The sequence below is a fragment of the Scyliorhinus canicula genome, chromosome 1, assembly GCF_902713615.1.
Source record: "Scyliorhinus canicula chromosome 1, sScyCan1.1, whole genome shotgun sequence".
Lineage (NCBI taxonomy): Eukaryota > Metazoa > Chordata > Chondrichthyes > Carcharhiniformes > Scyliorhinidae > Scyliorhinus > Scyliorhinus canicula.
The window spans coordinates 288040728-288067616 of record NC_052146.1 but is presented as its reverse complement, the minus strand read 5'-3'; the positions used below and the strand labels follow the sequence as shown (position 1 = coordinate 288067616).

General features: G+C 47.3%; 1 protein-coding gene across 7 annotated transcripts in view; it reads right to left on the bottom strand.

Annotated features, from left to right (window-relative positions):
• The window catches only part of ltbp1 (latent transforming growth factor beta binding protein 1), a 424359-nt gene that overhangs the window by 210221 nt on the left and 187249 nt on the right, over positions 1-26889 (bottom strand). For 5 of the 7 annotated variants that reach the window (XM_038814844.1, XM_038814856.1, XM_038814865.1 and 2 more), the window contains one exon: positions 2285-2407. The exons of the other annotated variants lie outside the window; for them this stretch is intronic. In XM_038814844.1, the coding sequence (XP_038670772.1) occupies positions 2285-2407 (123 nt within the window). The remainder of the gene's footprint in view (positions 1-2284; positions 2408-26889) is intronic. 7 annotated transcript variants of the gene reach the window in all.

Genomic DNA, 26889 nt, shown 5'->3' with positions numbered 1-26889 from the left:
AACAACTGGGCCGCTGCATCAGACTCTGGAGCCGAACGCTCCGACAGCTCAAAGTTCAAACGGGCTCGCTCCGCCACGACGGGTCAAGTGAGCTTTGACAGCAGCCTGAATTGTCGACAGTCTGAGCAGCCAAAGAGGTTGCTTCAGCTTTCCTGTCTCAATGGTTCCCACCCAGAGGGGAAGTACATCAAAACAGAACCAACATCCACAGTTGATTTCATAGTGGCCGTGGCATTCGTTTCGCAACCAATGCTGGGAACGGTTGGCTCTGGCCGCGGCTCGGTTTGCTGCCACTGTCTTATGTTTGGGTTGTTTGCTTGTGGGACATTGTGGAGAATTGGTGAATGCAAATGGTCAACAGAAGGCTCAGTTTTGTAGCCGTCTACACAACTGGCTCCAGGAAGGTTTATTAAGCATCTGCACAACTGAATTGGTGTTGGACCACCGGAAACAACGGTTTGTTCTTATAAATGCCTAGAAAAAAAACAATTGTTACCATTCAACATGCTTCCTTTTGACAATATCTTTCACGGGTGCTTACCCTGTGTGGAACTTTAAACAGGCAAATGTAGAATTTGGTTTAAACTCATATCTTGTTCATTTTACATTAGCAACAGTGTTTAAGAATTGAATTACAACCATAAACTAACACCAGCTGCAGTCTGGTTATAAAATCAATATGCTTTTGGTTAGGTTTCACACAGTGAACATGAATGACATCACACACTTTGATAGCAATAGGAGAGAACTCTGTTTGACCCAGAATTACCCTTGTTCTTCCTGCCTCCTTAAAGTTCCGACGTGCAATGATTTCAGTCTTGTTTCCTTGGCAATAAGCTGGAGTCGTGCCCCAGATTTATATGCAACAGCACTCGGTGACACAAGGGGCAGCCAAGCTTACTTTGTCAGTGAGGAACACCCGATTAAGACATGAGTGTCAATCACATGCAAGCTGCGACATGCTGTCTTTATGAGGGGGAGTAATCCTGACTTCACACCATTCACTGCTGTGCATTTTGCTTACACCGGTATTGCAAACGAACGCTTAAGATAGCAAAGTTAATGACTGAAGTTACTAACTATGCTGCCCCCCAAAAGTTGGAGAGGCTACGAAACACATTACTCTGTCCGTGTTACCTTACTGTGGTGTCAGAACAACTGTTGTGCCATCATAAAAGAATGCTAGTTGCTTAATCCATTTCTTTTTTTTAAATTTAGAGTAGCCAATTATTTTTCTTTTCCAATTAAGGGGCAATTTTGCATGGCCAAGTCACCTAACCAGCACATCTTTGGGTTGTGGGGGTGAAACCCACGTAGGCACGGGAATAATGTGCAAACTCCACACGGACAGTGACCCAGGGCCGGGATTCAAACCCGGGACCTCAGCGCCGCAGTCCCAGTGCTGACCACTGCACCACATGCCACCCTTTAATCCATTTCTTAAGGATAGGATGAATCAAGATTTATTCTATCGGCAGGACCTGCACCTGTGCAGACATGCCTGTTTCTTTTGAACAGACATACATGAAACGGGAAATGTAGAACGTGGAAAGGCTAAAAACCCCTTCAAAAATAGACAGTGGGAGGAGGGCAAGGCTCGAAATGAGTGTGAACATAAATTGGGGTGGTGTGTAAATCCTAGCCTACACTCTGCTCCACTGACTTCATGAGATACGATGCTACCCATTTTACATTACTGCCCAATGGAATTTTACCGCTCACGCCCCCCCTACATAGTTCTTTAGACCCATTTATTCACCCTCGTAACTCTCCCTCATGGGTATGACCCTACAATATGTCCTATAACTGAGAGGCACTTGTCTTTTTTTTGCTTTTTTTATTAATTTACGGAATATGGGTTTCACCGGTTGGGCCAGCATTTATTGCTCACCCCTAGTTGCCCTTCAGAAGGTGGTGGTGAGTTGCCTTCTTGAACCGCTGCAGTCCTTGAGGTGTAGGTACACCCACTGTGCTGTTAGGGAGGGAGTTCCAGGATTTTGCTCCAGCGACAGTGAAGGAACAGTCGATATATTTCCAAGTCAGGGTGGCGAGTGACTTGGAGGGAAACCTCCAGATGGTGGTGGACGAATCGCTGATCATTTGATTTGATTTTTATTTCATGGCGGGGGGGGGGGGGGGAGGAGAAGTTCTCTGTGATGTAAACGTTTTAAGAATTACACAAACCCAACTTTGGAAATTATAGTGCATTTGCGTTAAATTATGCAGGGGCCTCGGGACCAAGTTTTAAAACGGTCCTTGAAAGGTTCTGATAGACATTACTTACGGACACAGGCAGTCTGTGCAGGACCTGGAACAAACCCAGGCTCGCATGTGCACCTATAGCTGCCCAGGGTATTCAGGCATTCTCCATGCGGGCACACCCCTTGGAGCTGGCATTCATTGATATCTACAAAACAAGAAGTAGTATATAAGTGGGCATCCAGGACTGGTAACGAATGTTGTCATAAATGTTAAGGGAACCTGGATTTTTCAGTTCCGCCAGTGCCGGACATCAACATGGAATTTTCCAGCCATTCCCCCTGGCCGGATGTTAATAATAATCTTTATTCTCACAAGTAGGCTTACATTAAGATTGCAATGAAGTTACTGTGAAAAGCCCCTAGTCGCCACATCCCGGCGCCTGTTCGGGTACACCGAGGGAGAATTCAGAATGTCCAATTCACCTAACAAGCACATCTTTCGGGACTTGTGGGAAGAGACCGGAGCACCCAGAGGAAACCCACACAGACACGGGGAGAACGTACAGACTCCGCACAGACAGTGACCCAAGCCGGGAATCGAACCTGGGACCCTGGAGCTGTGGAGCCCACTGCAGCGGAGAGTGCAAACAACAGGAAACCCTATTGACAGTGGCGGAACCTGAATACCCCGCCACCAGCTAGTGGCGGACCACATTGCTGGAGAAGTGGTAAACCCCGCCCAATTGACTTTTAACCACTCTCTCAATTTTCCCCTCCCACCTGCAACATTGCGCACTTCTGTAACGGTGCGCACTTCTGCAATGGTGTACGCTTCTACAACATTGCGCACTTCTGTAACGGTGCATGCTTCTGCAATGGTGTGCGCTTCTGCAATGGTGCACGCTTCTGCAATGGTGCGCGCATTTGCATTGGTGCGCGCTTATGCAACAATGTGCGTTTCTGCAACAGTGCGTGCTTCTGCAACGGTGCGCGAATCTGCAATGGTGTGCGCTTCTGCAACAGTGCGCGCTTCTGCAACAGTGCGCACTTCTGCAACAGTGCACACTTCTGGCAGGACCGCAAAATGCTGTCTGGGGATTTATTTTGCCTCATTGTAAACAAGAAGGTGAGATGTATTATGAGCCACTGATCCAATATCGCCCAACCAATCCCCCACGTCCCTTAGCAATTTCCAAAATTGATGTTTATATTTACTTGTGGTAATCATAGATATAAATATATACACTGAAATAGGAGGAGGGTTAGTAAAGTGCCCTGACTGATAAATACGCAGTTCAAATTGTGTGATAATCTCACAAACCACTACAAAGGGCCCTTTAATTTCATAAAGATTGATTGTTTATGAGCTGGAATTTAATTTTAGCTGTTGTAATGTATAAACTTATTTAAAATATGGTCATGTATTTTATCACTGAAAGGTTGGCTCCATGTCATGGAGGCGAAAATAGGTGACCTCAGTGTTTGCCCGAATATGAGGCCTGAAGCTCGCCTCGTGGTCAGCAAGGTTGCAGACAGACTAATTTAATCAGACTGGTGCGAGGGAGAGGGTTGGGAGTCAGTAACTAGGAGTTTGACACCAATGAGATTGATTTCAAAGCCCCCCAATTCACGATGACGCTTATGTGCCAGACCCAGAACCTCCCGGTAAATCCTTGATTGTTTTTCTGTTTATAAGTGAATGCAAGCCAGAAACAAATATGGGAAACAGTGAAATTACTTTGACAAATTAGCCATGCAGCAAACTATTCATCAATTTGGTATAAATTGGGGCATGGAACCAAGGTACCATCTTACATTTTGGAAAGACAGGGCAGCCATTTTGTAACTGGACAAAACTGGGTAGAAAACATGTCTAAAACCTGTGAACAATCGCCTCATTTTACAAGTGTTCCCTGCACTTAAGGATTTAAATTTTTCCAAAAATCATGGGAAGCCTTGTAAATGTGAATCCATTGTAGCTCCAATAAAAACCCATACAGTGAGAAAATCATACTTCAAATGCACACCCTGAACCTATCCAGCTCCCAAATAGTTGCATAACTTATATAATCAAATATATTTCTGGCACTTCCCAAGTGCTTTGCAGGTTGGCACAGCATGTTTCAGCATAGATAGAATGTATTAATGTCTGAGTCACACTGTGGTGAAGCTAACATAGCACACAGTATAAAAAGCGAATGAGCATTGGTTGATGAAAAATGATTCAGATAGAAATTTCTGAACATACGAATTCATCACACTTGTCATTCATATTAAGTTGACTCTTTTTAAAATCGCCATTAAATTTATGTCAATTTTCGTAAAATATTAGCAAAGAAAGTACAATTCTCTTCCTCTGCTTAGATCCAATTCCATGGCCCAATTGTGACTTCTTGTTACTTCTCCACCTCCAGCACTTCTGCCTATTTTGTCTGACTTCAAATTACTACCAGCTAAACTTGTGCTCAGCGTTGCCTCAAGTTACTCCTAACTGCTCTGCTTGCCTTAGTAGCAGCCCATCAGCCAACGTAAGAGCTGTTAAAAATCATTTTTCCAATTAAGGGGCAAGTTAGCGTGGCCAATCCACCTACCCTGCTTATCTTTTTGGGTTGTGGGGTGAGACCCACATGGACACGGTAAGAATGTGCAAACTCCACTCGGACAGTGACCCAGGGCTGGGATCGAACCCGGGTCCTTGGCATCGTGATACAGCAGTGCTAACCACTGTGCTGCCGTGCTGCCCCCCCCCCCCCCCCCCCAACATAGAGTTGTTCTACATTCTTCACTTTCTCCGTCATATCCAAGGTTCAGCAAGATAAATTCACTCCAAATACTGACCCCCATCTTTCAGGCAGAAACTGTCCATTTTCAACGAGCAGCAATAAATTGTTTTTGAAGAAGCACTTTTAATATCACACAGTTAGGGCAGCACGGTGGCGCAGTGGGTTAGCCCTGCAGCATCACGGCGCCGAGGTCCCAGCTCTGGGTCACTGTCTGTGTGGAGTTTGCACATTCTCCCCGTGTCTGCGTGGGTTTCGCCCCCACAACCCAAAACATGTGCAGGATAGGTGGATTGGCCACGCTAAATTGCCCCTTAATTGGAAAATGAATTGGGTACTCTAAATTTATATTTTTAAAAATATCGCACGGTGCATCACAGGAGACTGATCAATGGATCACGTCGGTCAAAACTTGGTCAGATAGCAAAGAACTCGACAAAGAGGCAGCTTTCAAGGATTGGCTGCGAGGAGGAAAGCGATAGAGAGACAGGGAGGTGTAGGGAGAGATCTTGACAGCTCATCATCTTGATAGCTCAAGGTGTGACCAATGGAGCGATCAAACTCTGGGATGGTCACGAGGCCAGGATTGGAAGAAGGCAGGTAATCTCAGAGGGGCTGGAGGAGATTACTGAGATAGGGAAGTGTGGGGAAGTGGTGTGATAAATTTAAATCTAAGTCCATCAGTTCAAAACACCACAGCACCTCATGATTTAATTCGGGATTGCCCATATTCTTATCATGGTTCTCGCAATGTTGGAGTTCATTTATATCTCCAGTGCAACATTCCTAATAGCGTACAATAAAATGCACACTTTTGGTATCTGGGTTACTGACTCCTGTGTAAAATATACATCTCAAGAGTAGAATCATAGAATAATGGGCGGCACAGTAGCACAGTGGTTAGTACTGTTGCTTCACAGCGCCAGGGTCCCAGGATCGATTCCTGGCATGGGTCACTGTCTGTACAAAGTCTGCACATTCTTCCCGTGTCTGCGTGGGTTTCCTCCGGGTGCTCCGGTTTCCTCCCACAAGTCCCGAAAGACGGGCTGTTAGGTAATTTGGACATTCTGAATTCTCCCTCTGTGTACCCAAACAGTCGCTGGAATGTGGCGACTGGGGGCTTTTCACAGTAACTTCATTGCAGTGTTAATGTAAGCCTACTTGTGACAATAAAGATTATTTAAAAATGTAATTATTAGTTCCAACACAGGAGGAGGCCATGCACCCATGTCTGTATAGGCTCTCTGCAAAAGCAACTCAGCTTAGTCCCAACCTCCCGTCGTCCCCCCGAAGGCCTGAAAATCTTCTCTCTCCAAATGCTTTTTCAAAGCCACAGTTCAACGTGCCTCCACCATACCCTCAGGCAGAGAATTCCAGATCCAAACCACTTGCTGCATTTAAAAATGATTTTCTTCAAGTTGCCTTTGGCTCTCTTGCCTTGAGTCCGTGTCCCTTGACTCCTGACCCTTCCACCAGTGGGAAGAATTTCTCTCTATCTACTCAGTCACCCTCATGGCTGGAAGCATTTCTGATCAAATCTCCTCTCAACCTTCTCATCTCTAAGGAGAACAACCCCGGCTTCTCAAATCTACCCTCATGATTGAAGCCCTTCATCCCTGACCCCATTCTCGTAAATTGCCCTTGCAATCTTTCTAAAACTTTCACATCCTTTCTGTAGTGTGGTGCCCAGAATTGACAACATAGAGTAAATAGAACATACAGTGCAGAAGGAGGCCATTCGGCCCATCAAATCTGCACCGACCCAAATTAAGCCCTCATTTCCACCCTATTCCCGTAACCCAATAACCCCTCCTAACCTTTTTGGTCACTAAGGGTAATTTGGCATGGCCAATCCACCTAACCTGCACGTCTTTGGACTGTGGGAGGAATCCAGAGCACTCGGAAGAAACCCACACAGACACGGGGAGAACGTGGAGACTCCACACAGACAGTGACCCAGCTTGGAATCGAACCTGGGACCCTGGCGCTGTGAAGCCACAGTGCTATCCACTTGTGCTACCATGCTGCTGGTACTCAACCTGAGGCCAAACTAGTGTTTGACAAAGGTTCACCATGACGTCCTTGCTTTTGTACTCATTGGGCACGATCAAATGGCCACGCTGCGCCCGAAAAGCAGCATAGCCAATAGAAGATGGTAGATCCCACTCCCGGGATCTACCCAGCTCGCAACATCTCCTGAGATCTAACGCGATCTCGCGGCATTGCGATGTAAATCCCGCCGATTGTAGGCAGGATCAACTTTTAGGCAAATCTGCACATTAAAACGAGACAGCTAGTCTCACTGTAAAGTGCAGAATCCCGAGTTACCTGAGGTGTGGGATCAATCTCCTTCACTTTGGAGACCTCGGGCAAGCGTCATTCAGTACTGGACTCCACAAATGGGGCAGGATGTTACCCTGGCACTGCCAAGGTACTACCAAGGTGCCAGGCTGGAATTGTTCTGTGCTGTCGATCAGGCCGTTGACCCTCCCATCATGCGCTGGGTCTTGGTGGGGTTCGCGTCGGGATTCTTGGAGATTGGGATGCCAATTAGAAATGGCATCCCGATCTCTCGCTATAATGAAGAGTTCCAGCAAGTGCAGCTCCTCAGTGTAGAAAACGGGGCTCTGTGCCGCTTGGCCTCATGTTCCCCGCTGAGGGCGGAAAATACATGGCTAAATTCGCTCGCTATGGGACTTTCTTCCCGTAAAGTTAAATGGTGGCCAATGCCTCTATTTATAAAGTGCTGGATCTGTCTGCCTTTTGAACCACTTTGCTCCTTCGCCAACTTGTGTCCATGTGCCCCCAGGTCTCTCTGCTCCTCTACCCCATTCTCTGCATTAAGCTTCACACAGCAGTCACTGTCCAGTCGTTCCACCAGCCTGGCCACGTCTTCTTGTGGTCTCTCAGTGTCCTTCTCATCGTTCAGGATACTTCCAGATGTCGCGTCATCTACAAATTTTGAAATCAACTGAGCTTTTGAAGGAAGAAAGAAAGGATTTTGGAAAACGTATGTGAGTCTGCACTCGGAACTAGAGTGTATTAATTGCTTATTAAAACAACTGAAGCCTCTATTCACCGTCCTCAGATTGTTGATCTGAGCCTCATTTTCAGTAAATTATTTATTGCCGTTATTACTGGCTGGCCACATCTGACAAACGGTTGATCGAAACAGGGTAATTATGAGTTTGTTTCCTAATCGTTGTGGTTGGTGGTATGTCTTATAAACTAATAGACAGGGCGGCACGGTTGTGCAGTGATTAGCACTGCTGCCTAACGACGCCAAGGACCCGGGTTCAAATGCGGCCCCAGGTCACTGTCCGTGTGCAGTTTGTACATTTTCCCCGTGTTTGCGTGGGTTTCACCCCCATTACCCAAAAGATGTGCAGGGTAGGTGGATTGGCCACGCTAAACTTTCCCTTCATTGGAAAGCAGTAATTGGGTACTCGAAATTTATATTAAAAATATATAAATCAATATCATAGAATTTACAGTGCAAAAGGAGGGCATTCGGCCCATCGAGTCTGCTGGGAAAGAGCACCCACACCTCCACCCTATCCCCAAAACCCAGTAACCCCACCTAACCTTTTGGACACAAGGGGCGCGATTCTCCGCTGCCCACGCCGGTTGGGAGAATAGCGGGAGGGCCTCCCGACATTTTTTGCGCCCTCCCGCTATTCTCCCCCCCCCCCCCCTCGCCCGACCCACGTCACGAATCGACGCTCGCCGATGGGCCGAGCGGCCGGGCCGAGCGGACGGGCCTTTACGCCCATTTTTTCACGGCAGCAAACAAACCTGCTTGCTGCCGTCATAAAACGGGCGCTGGATGCCCATTTGGGGCGGGACCACCACGGTTGTGCTCGGGAGGGGACAGGCCCGCGATCGGTGCCCACCGATCGTCGGACCTGCGTCCAAAAGGGACGCACTATTTCCCCTCCGCCGCCCGACAAGATCAAGCCGTCACATCTTGTCAGGCGGCAGTGGAGAAATGCGGAACCGCGCACGCGCGGGTTCCGTCAATGGCGTGATGACATCACCCGCGCATGCGCGGGTTGGAGCCGGCTCCAACCTGCGCATCCATGGCTGACGTCATACAGACGCCAGACACGCGTCATTAAGGCTGCAACGCCGTGATTCCCGGGGTCCCGCTCCTAGCCCCAATTGGGGGGGGGAGAGAATCGGGTCCCGGGAACGGGCGTGAAGGCTGCCGTGAAACTGGCCGTGTTGGTGTTTCACGGCAGCCTTTACGACTCTCCGCATTTGTGGAGAATCTCGCCCTAAGGGGCAATTGATCATGGCCAATCCACCTAACCTGCGCATCTTTGGACTGTGGGAGGAAACTGGAACACCCGGAGGAAACTCACACAGGCACAGGGAGAACATGCAGACTCCGCACAGACAGTCACCCAAGGCCAGAATTGAACCCGGGTCCCTGGAGCTGTGTGGCAACAGTGCTAACCACTGAGTTGCCTGATTACCTGAATTCACTGTCTCACTAGCAAAACAAAAACTACTTTGCAATCAGGCAGTTAGGATGCTTCGGATGCATCGTGCAGTGAGTGGTTCTGCCATGCGGGTGACAAATTCGGCCACGTTAAGTCTCCCCCTCTTCACAAACTATGATGATCAATTGTACATTTAAACTCCATGTTTGCTGATTCTGTTTGTTTTCACTAACACAGGGGGATAAAGGGTGTATTTCTCCTCACCGTGAGGGATAGATGCAATTCCAGCTAGTCTCAATTTCCCTCATTTGGCATTCCCACTATTTATGTACAAGATTTTCAATGAGAACAAAGACACTTATCAAGCCAAAAGGGCAATGATTCTGACTGCAATCTGATAATCATAAACACACATTTCAAAGGGCCATTTATATTAATGACCCATAATAATAAGCACCGTGATCCCTGCAAGATTACTTAAGTAAACTTGCTGGTGCTCTTTTGACCAGAAAGGTTGTGATCTTTCCTTCCTCTGCTCTCACCAGCGAAATATGTCTCCGAAATTTAAGCTGTTCTCATTTAAACTGACCCAGGTGGCGAAAGAACGTTCCAGCTGCTTTTATCGGAACTCGCCGGCGCTTGAGCAAGATTATTTCTCAGAAACACTTATCAACATCCACAATCTGGGGGGAGAAACCACGGGAAAAGGTTTGTTTTTCTCCTTTTCGCCTGCCCTGCCCCCCCCCCCCCCCCCCCCCCCCCACACACACACCGGAGTTCCTGCTGTAATTGCTGCTGCCAAAATGAATCCAGGGCAGAGCAATTATTTTTGTACCATCAAAGCAGCTGGAATTTGGCATCAAAGAAGACTTCCATTAGGTTTCTGGACGAGTCAGAAATGATTTTCTTTTGGATGATGAAGTAAATGCTGCATAATTGTGTGTATGTATATGCCTCTGTGTTTGTGTGCATGCATGGGTGCGTGTATATGCATGCGTGTGTGTGTTGTGTGTACACATGTGTGTGTGTGTATGTCTGTGCATACATGTGTATGTATATACACGTATGTACATGTGTGCTTATGTTTGTCTATACATGTTTGTGTATGTACGTGTTTGTATACACGTGTGTATATACATGTTTGCATACGTGTGTGTGTGGATGAATTATCCACTTCTCAACACCTGAAGTGTGAATTGCGATGGGGCGGATAATCACGTGAAATTGAAAAAATCAAGGTTCGCGCCCGACGCCGATTCCGCTGCCATCCTCTGGTTCCTTACTGGAGGCGATATCGATGTTTCCAGATCCATGCAAAGGCCTTTGATCTTTTGTGGAATGTGGGCGTCACAGGCTAGGCCAGCATTTGTTGCCCGTCCATAATTGCCCTCAACCTGGACGGCCTTTTAAGAGTCAACCACATTGCTGTGGGTCTGGAGTCACATGTAGGCCAGACCAGGTAAGGATGGCAGATTTCCTTCCCTAAAGGACATTAGCGAACCAGATGGGTTTTTACAACAATCGACAATGGTTTCATGGTCACTTTAGACTTTTAATTCCAGATTTTTATTGAATTCAAATTTCACCATCTGCCATGGCAGCATTACCCTGGGTCTCTGGAGTACTAGCCCAGCGACAATCCCACTATACCACTGCCTCCCTTATCATTAGCGGCTTGGACACTTCATGCTCCACAATTCCCCGATGCTCCGCCCCATTTAGGTGGAAGTCTCATGGGCACCAATTAGTGCAAGTGTTGACAAGGGGGGTCTGGGCGCCATGGCTGTGAAGGGGGAGCAGGCAGGTTAAAAAACTCTGAAAAGGCCTTAAAGATTGCCGTGCTTGCTGGGGGGGTGGCGACGCGGGCCGGGGGCAGTAGCGAGGAACAAGTTGGTGCTACGTCTGTTAACTCAGGATGTCCTGGATCAGATCGCTGAGTTTTACCTGTGTTCTTTGAATGCGCAGAAGGCCTTTGGCCATCTGGAAGCCCACCCAGGCCACCCCCCTGGATACTCTCATACCCCAGCTCAAGGGGATGGGTGCAGCCAAGCTCAATCAGGGGCCCACCAGGTGTTGGCACTCCCCATTGCTGAGGAAGCAGAGGATCAGCAGAGCTCACCTCAACCAGGGGAGACCTGCACTGCAGCCATTGGAACCCTCCCTGTTCTCTGCCCCTGACCCCCACCCCTCCGGTTCACCAGCCGGGGGGGGGGGGGGGGGGGCTTGAGTCTGTGGCCCACCCTGGGGAAGAGGCTGTCCTTCCTCTCCTCACTGGCTCAAAGTTGTGGGTCCGCCTCCGACTCGCAAACTCAGTGGGGGCAGGTCTTCTGTGAGCCATCATAGTGGTTGCAGTGACTGTGAGGTAATTGGAGTATTTAAAAACAGCTCCAGCTGCCAGGCTCTTTAGCGCTAACTCTGGCCCCACATGGCACATGGGACTGGATTTTGCGATGGGATCCCGCTGTTGGAATCAAAAAGGGGGACCCCAAGTCCGCACTTGCCAGGAGTGAAGTTGGTGGAGCAATTTTCGTGGCTTCCTAATTGGCTGCCTCTGCCCTCGTCATTCAATGACGAGTGACAGTTGGACTCTCGATACTGCCGGCCCAGTTCTGGAGGTTTAGCAGCCCCACCGGGAGAGGTGAGTGCTGCTGAGGCCTGAACATGGAGGCCCCCCTGTTGGTGTGAATGGTAAAAAGTCGATCCAGGCAAATTGGATGAAGAGAAACCCCCTTCCCCTGGGTTGGTGTAAACCGCGACTGTGGGCCTTTAATGCACATAGCCCACTCTTAGTGGCATGGAGCTCCTAGTTCTGATGGATGTCCCCAGCCTGGTAGAGCAAGGCTTCCTCCAGGGATCCCAGAAATTTCAGCCAGGCCTCAATATCCCCCCCGATTGGAGCCTGGGTTTTGTTAATTGGCAGTCCACCTCAGTGGAGCGGGCTGCTGAATCGCTTCCCAGACTGTACCTGGGATAGTTCCCTGGCGTCAGGTTTAGAACCATCCCCTGGCCCTTGCTATCAACCCTCAACACCCCTCGCTCCATGAACACCACCCCACCACCCCCACCCCCCCCCCCCCCCACCATTACTCACCCATTGACCCACCTGAATCTGCTCCCCCTGAGCTCAGAACTGCCATCTATAGCACTCCCACTTCCACCTCAGCAGAGTCCATTCATTTTAAGAACCTCACTGAACAGTCTTAAAAAAATTGCTCATCTTGCCACCTGGGATTGGCATCTTGACATGACCATCCCTGTGCGGGAAATATCAGATTGGGAAGTCACCATTGCCCTGTATTCACAGTGCGAAACCCAGCGGGTAGATCTTCCTGCTATTGTGCTTGGACTCTCTGCACGGCGGAAATCTCGGCAGGGAGGATTGGATACCACTCCTGACTGATTGTCCTCCAACTGGTGCACCCAAGGTGACCTGATCCAGAGTAGTCATTCTCAAATCCGGCTGGAAGCCTCGGGGACCAAGGCCAAGCCGGATTTTGGATTTTGCCAGATTTCGTGTCGGGCACTTTGGGCAAAGGGCGGTTTGGGCCAACCCGGGTGGGTTTGGAGCACGGGAATAGACTGGCACTCAAGCGGCTAAGAGGAGAACACGTGCAACGCAACATAGCGCCCCGACAAATTGTCCAGACAAGCTAATTTTAATCAAGTTAATAAATGTTTTAAAATGATGCAGGACACGTTCCATAAATATCCGGGCTCTGGGCAAGTCCGGTTTTCATGTACCCGAGAAGAATCTGTCTCTACTTTCGTACAGCGTTTAAGTTGGCGTTCAGTTAGCGACTGGATAAATTTAGCAATGAGCTAAGCAAAAATTTGAAGCAGCTGCTGTGAAGTAAAATGAGTTCCTTCTTTCCCCACGCACCCATTAGCATGGCAGGATTCTGCATTTCCTTTTTCATGTTCTGTGAGAGCACGCACAGAACTTCTTTCAGAGAAATCCATTCCGTCGCCACGGCCAGGAAGAAGCAATGCAGAGCAAGGCGCCGCGACGTGTTGTAAGGTGTGTGAGTGAGGAGACTGTGTGTGTTCTCACTGCCACCCAAACCCAGGGAATATTCTACAGCCTTGAAAACAAAGCAAGCCATTTTCTACGCCATAATAAATACGCAGCTCCCCCACCACCACCACAATTAGTAGGGGATGTTTAGCACAGGGCTAAATTGCTGGCTTTGAAAGCAGACCAAGCAGGCCAGCAGCACGGTTCGATTCCCGTAACAGCCTCCCCGAACAGGCGCCGGAATGTGGCGACTAGGGGCTTTTCACAGTAACTTCATTTGAAGCCTATTCGTGACAATAAGCGATTTTCATTTTCAATTACTAAGGCTTTCTGCTTACATTAGCTGCTTGACCTGAACCTTCTGTTGCTTCCCCCAGCTTCCCACTGTACCCGCCAAGCTTCACCAGTGGTTTCACACTGACAAAGTGGGTTTCACAAGGGATTCCACGAGAAAGTAAGTACTGAGCGCCAGATGGTTTACCAAATTCTGCGCTCGACACCCAAAAGTAAAAATGAATTGGAAAAGAGTATTGCGTATGAAGCTTTTAGCTCACGTCGTTTAAGTTTCCAGCCTGTCTATCCACTGAAGTTCCAGTTTACTGTGCAGTCAGCCACAGGATTGAGCAAAAGGTGTGAGACGATGAATAACAAAAATTGATGAACAAACTAACGATGATCTGAACTTTCACGGTCTAAACATCACAGGTAATGAAAGTGCAGTAAGCTGAGTGATTCACTATTCCCCCACAGCATCCTCATACAATGGAAACAATTCAATCCGAACTGCAATCCTTTAAAAACGCTTCAATACATTTAAGAGTTTTAGGGAAAGAATTTAATATAATAAAGGGCAGGCTTTTTTGCCCCCCCCCCCCCCCCCCCCCCAATCCACATTTCTGGTGCCCGTGATGGCTCACCGTTGCTCACTGACAGCATTTACCAATCCCACCAATGTCTACGCTGGTGCAGACTCGATGGGCCGAATGGCCACCTTCTGCACTATAGATTCTATGATACGCCGTTTGAATGCTTCGCCTGTCCCGCTGCTGGGTAAACTGCCATGATGAGGGTCTCCTTCGGTCGTACCGGAAGCTCCCGCTGGTGGCAAGGGCTGGAAAATCGTGCCCGAAAGAGTTTACTCCTACAGATGATTGAAATTGCGCCGATACTTCATATTGACAAGGTCCGCTTATTTCTTTACTTTTTTTTTCTTCGTGCATGGGACGTGGGCTTTGCTGGCTGGGCCCGCATTTATTGCCCATCCCTTATTGCCCTTGAGGGGGCAGTTAAGAGTCATCCACATTGCTCCAGAAAATCTAACCATTTGCCGCTGACAGTCAATGGTATTATCATCACTGAATTCCCTACCATCAATATCTTGGGATTGATGTTGACCAGAATCTTAACTGGACTAGCCACATATATACTGTGGCCGCAAAGAGCAGATCAGAGACTGGGAATTCTGTGGCAAGTAACAAACCACTGATTCCCCAGAATCAGGAGTGTGACGGAATACTCTCCTACAACATCGAAGAAGCTCAACGCTATCCAGGATAAAGCAGCCTGTTTGATCGGCACCCCATCCATCACCTTAAAGATTCATCCCCTCCACTAACACAGCATGGCTGCAATGTTTACCATCTGACTTGGAACTGATGTGTTGGGTAAGCTGGGTCTATGTGGACTGCGTTTGATGCAGTGTAGAGAGAGACAGGCTTCCAACACTTGATGAGATGCAACACGATTTTATTTAACATCTAACTATATTACATGCTTAACTGTGGGTTGACACTATGCTGACTTGACTGGAGACCTGAGGCTAGCCTGACCAGACTAACTGACTACCACATGGTGTTTGTACTGGCTGCTGCTCACGAGCTCTGACTGTCTCAGAGGCTGCATCCCAAGAGAGCGGGAAAACTGGTGCCCTCTGGCTTTATAGTGGTTGTGTCCTGTCTGGTGATTGGCTGCTGTGTTCTGTGTGCTCACTAGTCATCCTGTGTGTCAATCACTGCCTGTCTGCACTCCATCATATACATGGATGTATATTATGACAGGAACTATATTGCATTCCTTCACTGTCGCTGCGTCAAGATCCCTTGATCATCCTATAGACTTCCTAGAAACTCCCTCCCTAACAGCACTGTAGGTGTACCTATGCCACTTAGACTCTGCAGAAGTTCAAGAAGGCGACTCACCATCACCTTCTCAAGGGCAATTACAGAGGAGCAATGAATTCTGGGTTTGCCTGCAATGCCCATATCTCATGAATAAATATTTTTAAAAACCTTAATTCCCCCATGGATCTTTTATCAATTGTCAGAAATGTGTGTCCACTGCCGCTACCCTCCTATCAGTAGAAACCGTTTCTCCCTGTCTAATCTGTCAAAACCACTTCATGGTTTAGAAAACGCTATTAAATCTCCTCTTAACTCTCTGCTCCAATGAGATGCCAACTTCTCTAGTCTCTCTGCACAACCTAAGCCCATCATCCCTGGTCCCATCCTGGTAAGTCTCCTCTGTAACCCCTCCCCCTGGGTATATATTTGCAAATTGTTTGTGACACTATGAAATATGAAATACATATTTCCAATTTCTATGCGGATTCTCGCAAAGAGCTGCTATAAAAATTAGACAAGGCATTGGTGGAAACAGCCATACTAAGGTTATGGAAGCAAATTTCAGGAACCTCCCCAGTTTCCTGCAACAATGTAATATTCTGCTGCTGAAGTGTAGGTGCGTGCCCCTTTATCGGGGTGAGACAGGAATGTGATGTTGAGGTTAAAATTAGATCTTATTGAATGGCGGAGCAGGCTTGAGGGGCCGAGTGGCCGACTCCTAATTCGCAAGTTTAGAACCACAAGATGTGCAGATTCTGCACTGGAGATAATGTATTGGCACGGATAGAGGATTGGTTAATGGACAGGAAGCAGAGAGCAGTCAGAAATAGGGCATTTTTAAGTTTTCAGGCTGTGACTGATGTAGTGTCACAAGGATCAGTGATGGGGCATCAGCTAACCAAAATCTATATTCACAGTCTGTATGACCCAGACAGAGAGTAATGGATCTCAGTTTGCAGATAATACAAAGCTTGTTGGAAATGCAAACTGTGAGGAAGACACAGAGAGATTGCAAAGATATATAGAAAGGTTAAGTGAATGGGCAACAAGTTGTGGAGAAGTGTGAAGTTATTCACTTTCGCGACAAGAATAGAAAAGCAGAATATTTTTTTAAAGACCTAAGATTTGAAAGCGTTAAGGTGGAGAAACTTAGATATGTTTGGAAAGGAAGACAGAAGGAAGAGATCAGGATGGCATATGGAATGTTGCCCTTTATTGCAAGAGGATTGGAGTACAAGTGTGTGCGGCACATTGCCACAGTGGTTAGCACTGCTGCCTCACAGCGCCAGGGATCCGGGTTCAATTTCGGGTGACTGTCTGTGTGGAGTTTGCACTTTCCCTCATGGTTCCACCCACAGTACAAAAATATGCAGGTTCGGTGGACTGGCCATGCTAAGTTGCTCTTTCGTGCCCAAAGATTGGGGTTACAGGGAAAGTGGATACGGGGGAGTGGGCTTAGGGAGGGTCAGTGCAGAATCAATGGGCCAAATTGTCTCCTTCTGTACTCTAGGAATTATAATTGTAAGATGAAAGAAGGCATGCTACATTTGTGTATGGTTTTGGGAAGGCCATATCTGGAATACCGTGTGTAGTTTTGGCCTCCATATTTTGAGACAACCGGTCAGGAAAACTCAAGAAATGTTAATATTTTTCTGTTGGTAATATGCTTTTCATGTTTGTAAATTGTTTGGGAATGTGAGTGTTAATTAAAGCAAGGGACAGAGTGACTGTGTGAATCTAAACCTTGGGTTTGATATAGTAATGAGTTTCAAGCAGAACTTTACCTGAGGTAATTTAGTTAGGATGGTTACAGAACATGAATAGATTTGAATGGGTTGTTATGATTCAAACGAGAAGATAGGCAAGGTATGAAAGAAAGGTGTCAAAGGTAAAGTATGGACAGAGCGAGTTTCCCTTTCTTTTAAATTCTAAACAAAGGTGATTAATTCTGGGAGAGAAGTTCTAAAGACAATTGATAGATCAATGGGGAATAATGTATTTAAGCAGATACTGAAATCTATGGGAGGAGCGGTTTTATATCTCAGCACACAGCAGGGAAAGCTGGTCAAAATTCCAGCAAACAGTGTGAATGAAGCCAGATCTGAAAAGCCAGCAGTTGTTAACCTCAGAAGGCACCCCAAGAGAGAATTAAAGGCACTGTGTGGTAAAAGTTACTTAATTTTTATAGATTTAATATAAAAGCTATAAGGTGTTGCTGAACAGATGGGGAAGGTTAACTCTGAAGGCAGTTAAATTAAGATTGCTTGGAACCTTTGAAAGTGTTGGCACTGTGTGAAGTCTTTGTCTTATTTAAATGCGCTTCTATTTTAGTTTATTGTTTTTCCTGCTTCTTAATAAACATTTCCTTTACTGTCAATTCAGCACATGTAGTCGGGGAACATCTCATTTCTGGATTTGGAAAGCACTCCTCATGTGGTACTAATTGCAAACACAAATGCGAGGGCGGATGCTTCAGGTTTCCCTTTTGGGATTTGAACAGCTCTGCGTCCACCATCGGCCCTGTCCTTGACAATTTACGGAAGATATACTTGCATCGGAGGCAGTATAACGCAGGTTCACTAGATTTGTCCCTGGGATGAGAGGGTTGTCCTATGAAAGGAGGCGGAGTAACTTGGATCTATATTCTCTGGAGTTTAGAAGAATGAGAGGTGATCTCATTGAGACATTGAAGCTTCTGAAGCGGGTTGACAGGATAGATACCTATAGGTTGTTCTCCCTGGCTGGGGAATCTACACCAAGTGGGGTAGTCTCAGAATAAGGGGCTGACCATTTGGGACTGAAATAAGGAAAGATTTTGTCGCTCAAAGGGCTGTGAATCATTGAAATTTCTTTACCCCCCGAAGGTTGTGGATGGTCCATCATTGAACATAATTGAGGCTGAGACAGAGAGATTCTTGTTCTCTGAGGAAATCAAGGGTGGCAGGTGGGAAAGTGGAGTTGAAGCCATGATCAGCTATGATTGTACTGAATTATGTAGGAGGTTCAATGAGCCTTGTGGTCTGCTCCTGTCTCTAGTGCTGTTGTGTTGGAATAAGTGCAGGAGTCAATTATCGGTTGAGGTACAAATCATAGGCTGGATTCTCCAAAAATAGGGCTATGTCCCCACGCCAGCGTCAAAACCTACCTGCAGGGAGGCTGGCAGGGCCCCGGAGTGCTCCTCGCTCCTTGCAGCTCTCGCTGTGTATACAGGGCCCTGCACTTCCGGTCGGGAGTCCGCGCATGCACACGACGGCGGCCACCCCGTGTGACATGCGGACTCACACCACGGACCATGATGAACGAAGTAGGTTCCCCCGAGATCGCGTGCGCCCGCGGATTGGTGCCGCCCGATCGCTTGCCTGGCCGTCTGTGAGGCCCCCCCTTGGTGAAGGATCCCCCGCCCCCACCCCACCAGGGCAGCCGCGGACTGAGTCTGCAGCGCCACCCGACGGCAGTTAGAACCACACCGTCGGGAACTCGGCCAGCTGCACTCGGAGAATCGCGCGGGGGGGGGGGGGGGGGGGGGGGGGGGGGGGGCTCTGTCAATGGCCCCCTACCCACGTTGCGTAGACCACGCGCGCGCGATTCGTGCCGATTCTCCGAGGATTGGAGAATCGCTTCAGCGGCACCGGCCACGATTCCCGCGCAAACACCCATTGTCCAACCCCGTGCTGAGCGCGATTTTGCCGTGGAGGCTCGGCGAACCCCGCCCCATATCTCCAGCTTTCTTTATGATATAAGTTAATAATGAAGCAGCAGACATTCCGGCTCCGGGACTACGTGGAAGACAGGAATTTACTGTTAATGACGACAGGAATGTTGCTGAGTGGAGCATTTATTTTTATTGCATGATAAATATAAATAGCTGGGGTATTTGTGCACACTAACCTCACTTGGCCACCTCAAAACCCACTATTGGACAAGAATGCAGCACATTATCAGCTACCAAAGAGTGTGGTAATGGGTCGAAACAGTACCGCTTTCAGAGAGCCAGCATGAGGCACAATATCAGCAGAACAACCTGCCTCTGTGCTGCAGCTATTATAGTCAAAACAAAAGAAGCTATTAAAAGAATAGTGGCCCATCAAAATTCATGAGCATCCTCCCGCACGTCTGCAGGTTCACTGAAACCAGATCTAAATTTACATCCCAGCATGGCCTTGTAGCCAGGAATGATAGCTGCAGGGTCTGTGGGGGACGCTGCTGGAGCCTTGCGGATGTTAAATGCTGCGCTTTGTGCTGAACCTTTCAAATTCATACTTGTCTCATCATTGCTGCAGCTTGTTCCTCTCAATAAGACTGGCCCAGCTCTCTGAGGTTCAGATTCCTGACTGCGAGTTGGTAATAAGGCGATTGTTGCCATTGCTGCAATTGTGAATCTCTAAACTTTTTCTTGTCGCTTACTGGGGCAAGTCGCCCATCGAGCTAAGAGCTAAATGTTGGACAAAACAGCAACGTGAACGTTGATGTGTTATTAACGGCCTCAAATCGCATTTTAGAGGAGAAAGTAAAGCAAGGCGAGAATCTCTGCTGTTCATCTGAACACAGATATTTTTGTGGAGAACACAGGAATGAGATCTTATTTTGAGGAAATACCTAATTGTCCACGGTCTGGTTATTAGTCAGTTTAAGCCCTTTTAATTAAAAGATCATGCTCGCAGACTGAGCCAAACCAGGGCACAGCCAGCATTTGAACTCTCCAGTTAGTGTGTAGTGGTGAGATACAGTCTCAGACAAACAGCAGATGGATTTTGTTCGAGAGCCAGCCCTGTGTTCTGCTCTACGGGCGATTGACAAAATGTTCACACATACTGAAGGAGGCGCGGCTAACCAGGAGAATCGCCCGCTCTTACCGCCAAACACTGCCGTGTTGGAAGGATTTGCAGGTTGACACACCCCAATTGGGGGGGGGAGAGGGGAGGGTTCAGCCGGCATTCGCTGTGGACGAATGTAAATGGCGACCCTGGGGGGAAATCCCGCGTGACTGGGGTAACAAGAATCTGAGATCTTCCCCGTCCGTCACTGGTGAGGCAGGGAGGTGCCGGCCCTCATTAAACACATTTAAATAAATTAAAATGTATTTAAACGTCGAGTCCCGGTGTGGGAGTCGAAGCCGGAGCTCCTGGCTCAGAGGCAGCAACGCTATCCACTGCGCCACAAGCCCAGCCAGAGGTTGAAGGAAGTCTTCACACTTTTAAGGGCAGATTTGTGCGACATTTGCTTCACTTCACTGCATTATAAATGCAGCGTGAATGTAGAATGAGACCGTGTGTGTCACCAGAACACAACATTGTATTTGCAGCACAGAATTAGGCCATTCGGTCCAACAGCCCCATGCCAGGGGGGATTAATTGCATTCTGAAGTCCATTCAGCCGCATCACCATTTTGTTTCAGGCAAAAACAGGAAAACAGGAGAAATTGGAACTGGAATAGGACATGGATATCCAATGTTCCCAGCCGCACCACCCCATCCCCAACCCTGGTTTTCCCCCGTTTATGACCTCCCCCATTCATGACCCCCCCCCCCCCCCCATGAAGTACCTGCCTTGGGAACGTTTGATGGGGCAGTGTCAAGGGAGCTTTACTCATTATCTAGCCCATGTTGTACCTGCCCTGGGAACATTTTGATGGGTCAATGTAGAGGGAGCTTTACTCAATATCCAACCCATGCAGTACCTGGGAATGTCTGACACCACATTGCTAAAGGAGCTTTACTCGGTACCTACTTTCGTGGGTTTTTTTCTTATCCACAAAGTAATCGGAGGAGACTCAAGGCACAGAACAATCATTTATTAGCCAACGCACGGGGGGTGCACAACCTCAGCAAAAGGCCTCTAGAGCCGACTCCACACAACATAAGAAATTGGGTAACATTTATACGGTGCTGGTTACGTAGGCAAGAATACTTTTTTACATCTGATCATATCTGCTTTAAATTTTATATTAAACAAGTGCACCTAGGCAGAGTGAGTGTTATCTACCTTTAATTATTCTTCACCTTGCTAAAGATTCTACCATAACCTCCCTGCTTGGTGCCTGACCCGATAGATGTGACTGGTCCAAATTTGGAAAACATGGGGCGGGATTCTCTGACCCACCGCCGGGACGGAGAATCGCCGGAACGGAGAATTGGCGGGGGGCGGCGTGAATCATGTTCCGCCGATCCAGGGCCGGCTTCTACGGCGCGGTATTTGGCAGGCGCGGGGATCACGCCGGTCGGGGCCAATGGCAGTGACCCCCCTGTGATTCTCCAGTCCTCGATGGGCCAAGCGGCTGCCCGTTTTCGGCCAGCCCCGCCGGCGTGGATTAGACCAGGTCCGTACCGGCGGGCCCTGGCTCTGAGGGCAGCCTGTGGAGTCCTCGGAAGGGCGAGGGGGAATCCGGCCCTGCATGGTGGCCTGGCCCGCGACCGGGGCTGACTGATCTGCGGGCGGGCCTGTGCCATGGGGGCACTCTTTCCCTCCGCGCATGCGCCAACTCACACCGGCCAGCGGAGGCCCTCCGGCGCCGGTTGGCGTGGCACCAACCACTCCAGCACCGGCCTAGCCCCCGACGGTGCGGAAGATTCCTCACCTTCCAGGCAGCCCAACGCCGGAGTGGTTCACCCGACTCTTTGGCGCCGGTACGGCCCGCCGGCCGAAGAATCCCGGCCACGTTGTTAACCTTTGACCCGACTACTTGTAGATTGTGTCTTAAGAACAAGCTGTTACAATCACTGAAAACTGGTTTAACTGTAACATGTTGCTTGACCATTATGCTGACTGTTAAAGATGGTGCCACATCAGCTTGCAGCTGACAGCTTAGTAAAATTGTCCTTTATTGATTTGGTATACTGTACTACACTATACTGTATAAATTCAAACTCCAAAAGAATAATTGTTAATTTCCCAACGAGTAAACCCTAATCATTTGTCTCCCGCAACACTAGCCCCGTGCTGTACCTATCCTGGGAATGTTTGATGGAACAGTGTAGAGGAAGTTTCACCCTGTATCGACCTGGTCAATTGAGTGTGTGAATATTACAATATTTTCTTTCCTTTTTGATTTATCAGTATCTCCATAGTGCCAGCATTTGTTTATATTTTCTTTAAGGAAAGAAAACGCAGATGTATGGCTTCTGAAGTGACTCATCAGTGGTTACATTTCTGGTTCCTGTTCCAGTGGAGTGCCTGCTGGGAACAGCATGTATTTAGGGCCAGTGTTCATTTGATGCATCACTCCATCAATGGGGCTGGGGAGGGGCAATACCACTTCAAATTATATATGTTCCTCATGTTTCACCCAGATGCTTATCATAAGCATTTTACCGTACTGAAGGAGGCCATTCAGTCCATGTACCAACTCTCTGAATGAACTATCCATTTACTTCCCTCCTACTCGTTCTTCAAATATTTACCCATCCCCCTTTTTAAAGTGATGGCAATCGTGTGGGTGTATCTGGTAGGACATTTCACATCATAACCCATGAAAGAAATGTTAATATTTCTGTTCATTCTTTTGATGACTTTAAATTTATTACCTCAGCCCAACAACCAAAGAAAATAATTTTTCATGATTGACCTTAATACAACCCTGTATAATTTTGACACTGGTATCAGGTCTTCTATGATCTCATGGAAAGACCCCCAGAGGTTTCCGGTTGTACCTCATAACTAAAGCCCCTGAAATCTGGTGCTATCTTAGCGAAAGGCAAATTACAATAACATTAGACAGGAATTGAAGAATTTGGATTGGGTGCGGTTGTTGGATAGTAAATCAACATCGGACATGTGGGAGTCTTTCAAGTGACAGTCACGTTCCTGAGAGAATGAAGAATAAGTATGGGAAGTTTAGGGAGCCTTGGATAACAAGGAATATTGTGAATCTCGTCAAAAAAAAGGTCTAGAAGAGTGGGGACAGTCAAAACCCTTGATGTGTATAAAGAAAGTAGGAAAGTACTGAAGCGGGAAATTAGGAGGGCTCGGAGGGGTCATGAAAAGTTCTTGGCATGTCGGATTAAGGTGAATCCCAAAGCTTTTCATTCATATGTAAAAAGCAACAGGGTGGCCAGGGAAAGGATTGGACCACTTAAGGACAGTGGGAGGAATCTATGTGTTGAGCCAGAGGAAATGGGCGAGGTACTAAATGAGTACTTTGCATCAGTATTCACCAAAGAAAGGGGCTTTGTGGCAGATGATTCTTGGGTAGCGTGTGTGGACAGTCTTGTGTTGTTCCTCGTGTCTTAATAAAGCTCGTAGTCTCAAAGGTGGAGAAGATGCTTTATTGTGAATTCGTTCTGCCTTCAAAGCTTAACTTACGGCTACCTCAAATGCTGCCTGCCTGTGTCTGTGTCCTGCTACGAGTTCTGCCTTCCGTGAAGTGTGTCCTGACTTCCTGTCCCTGTGTATTTATAGCTCTCCCGTGCTCCCTCTAGTGCTTGCTCAGTTGTATTGCATCTACTCAGATCTACAATCACCACATCCCCCTTTTTTTCTTTACATATTTTCTGTACATCGTTAAAGAAAATTGTACAAAACAGTTATTTATGATATGTGTATCGATACAAGTGATGGTGCTGTTGCATATTTTACAAAGCCAATTTATATTTATGAGTCCACTCTTAATAAAAACATTTATGAGTCCAAACTACAATCACCACAAGTCTGGATCATGTTAACATCAAAATGGAGGAGGTATTGGGTCTTTTAAAATATATTAAAGTAAATAAATCTCCTGGGCCTGATGGGATTTACCCCAGAATACTGAGGGTAAACAAGGGAGGAAATTGCTGGGGCCTTGACTGACATCTTTGTATCCTCATTGGCGACAGGTGAGATCCCAGAGAACTGGAAAATAGCTAATGCGGTACCGCTGAAAGTTAGCAGGGATAATCCTGGAAACTATCGGCCGATAAGCCTCACATCAGTAGTAGGTAAATTATTGGAGAGAATTCTCAGGGACAGGATTTATACCCATTAGTGATAGACAACATGGTTTTGTGAAGGGGAGGTCGTGCCTCACTAACCTAATCGGGTTTTTTGAGGAGGTGACAAAGAATACTGATGAGAATAGGGCAGTGGGTGTTGTTTACATGGACTTCAGTAAAGCCTTTGACAAGGTGCCTCATGGCAGACTGGCACAAAAAGTGAAGCCACACAGGTTCAGAGGTAAGGTAGTATGATGGATACAGAACTGGCTCGGTTATAGAACGTAAAGGGTAGCAGTAGAAGGGTGTTTGTCTGAATGGAAAGTTGTGACTAGTGGTTCACAGGGATCTGTGCTGGGGCCTCTGTTGTTTGTAGTATACATAAACGATTTGGAGGAAAATGTAGCTGGTCTGATTATTAAGTTTGCGGATGACACCAAGGTTCGTGGAGTGGCAAATAGTGTTGAGTATTGTCAGAGGATGCAGCAGGACCTAGATAGGTTGGAGACTTTGGTAGAGAAATTGACAAATGGAGTTTAATCCGGACAAATGTGAGGTAATGCATTTTGGTAGGTCTCACATAGAGGGGAAATATACCGTAAATGGCAATCCGCTTAGGAATATAGAAAGACAGAGAGGTCTGGGCATGCAAGTCCACAGATCTTTGAAAGTTACAACACAAATGGACAAGGTAGTCAAGGAATGTTTGCCTTCATTGGATGGGGCATCGAGTATAAAAACTGGCAAGTCATGCTCCAGTTGTATAGAAACTTGGTACGGCCGCGCTTAGAATATTGCGCACAATTCTGGTCGCCGCACTATCAGAAGGATGTGGAGGCTCTGTAGAGGGTGTAGAGGAGGTTTACCAGGATGTTACCTGGTCTGGAGGATGTTAGCTATGTGGAGAGGCTGAATAGACTCAGACTGTTTTCATTAGAAGGACGGAGGTTGAAGGGCGACCTGATAGAGGTCTACAAGATTATAGGAGGTATGGATAGAGTGGATGAGCAGGCACTCTTTCCCAGGGTGGAGGGGTCAGACACCAGGGGGCATAGGTTTATGATCCGTGGGGAAAATTTTAGAGGAGATGTGTGAGGCAGATTCTTTATGCAGATTGTGGTGAGTGCCTGGAATGTGTTGCCAGGGGAGGTTGTGGAAGCAGATACATTAACGGCGTTCAAAGGCATCTTGACAAACACATGGATAGGATGGGTATAGAGGGATACGGCACAAGGAAGTGCTGAGGGTTTTGGCAAAGGTTGGTATCATGACCGGTATTGTTCATTGTTCTTTGAATCGCTTCTACACACTCACTGTGTGCCATCCTAGTGAATCACTTCTGCACACTCACTGTGGCCTCAACATCCTTACTGAAATAGGATGGTACCGAATCGGCCTCGCATTTTACAACCACTCAATGCATAGTACCATTGGGTCTTGTGTATAACACGCAACTGATCATAGCCATTAGAACATAGATGAAAGTTTCACCCAATATTCTAACAACCTAACCATCTCTCCCTATCTGTAGATTGGAACTCGTGTCTCTACCCATCATTAGGTTGTTTTTCACACTATGGGCACCATGGTTACTGAAGAATCACTTGATTGGATTGGCAATCGTATTGGATTAAATTTACTTCAATGCAAATTACAGAAACATATTATGGCTTGTGTGTTAAATTATTATTATTTACCCTTTCCAGTATATGCATTCCATTTTGCTAAGACTTTGCCCTTTTGTCTTTTATATCTCTGATTAGTTTGTGCCTCATTCACTAAAGCTAATATGGTAAGAAGTCTTACAACACCAGGTCAAAATCCAACAGGTTTGTTTCGAAACACTAGCTTTCGGAGCGTAGCTCCTTCCTCAGGTTAATTCACCTGCGCTCCGAAAGCTAATGATCCGAAACAAACCTGTTGGACTTTAACCTGGTGTAAGACTTCTTACTGTGCTCACCCCAGTCCAACACCGGCATCTCCACATCATTTCTAAAATATGTCATTTAATTTAACTGCAGTCATGGTTACCTTTGAGTATGTATTTTGGAGGGGAAAGGAAATCTTTACACAATACATTCTCTGCCATGTAATGTAAAAAAACATAGAACATAGAAACATAGACATAGAACAGTACAGCACAGAACAGGCCCTTCGGCCCTCAATGTTGTGCCGAGCAATGATCACCCTACTCAAACCCACGTATCCACCCTATACCCGTAACCCAACAACCCCCCCCCCCAACCTTACTTTTTAGGACACTACGGGCAATTTAGCATGGCCAATCCACCTAACCCGCACATCTTTGGACTGTGGGAGGAAACCGGAGCACCCGGAGGAAACCCACGCACACACAGGGAGGACGTGCAGACTCCGCACAGACAGCGACCCAGCCGGGAATCGAACCTGGGACCCTAGAGCT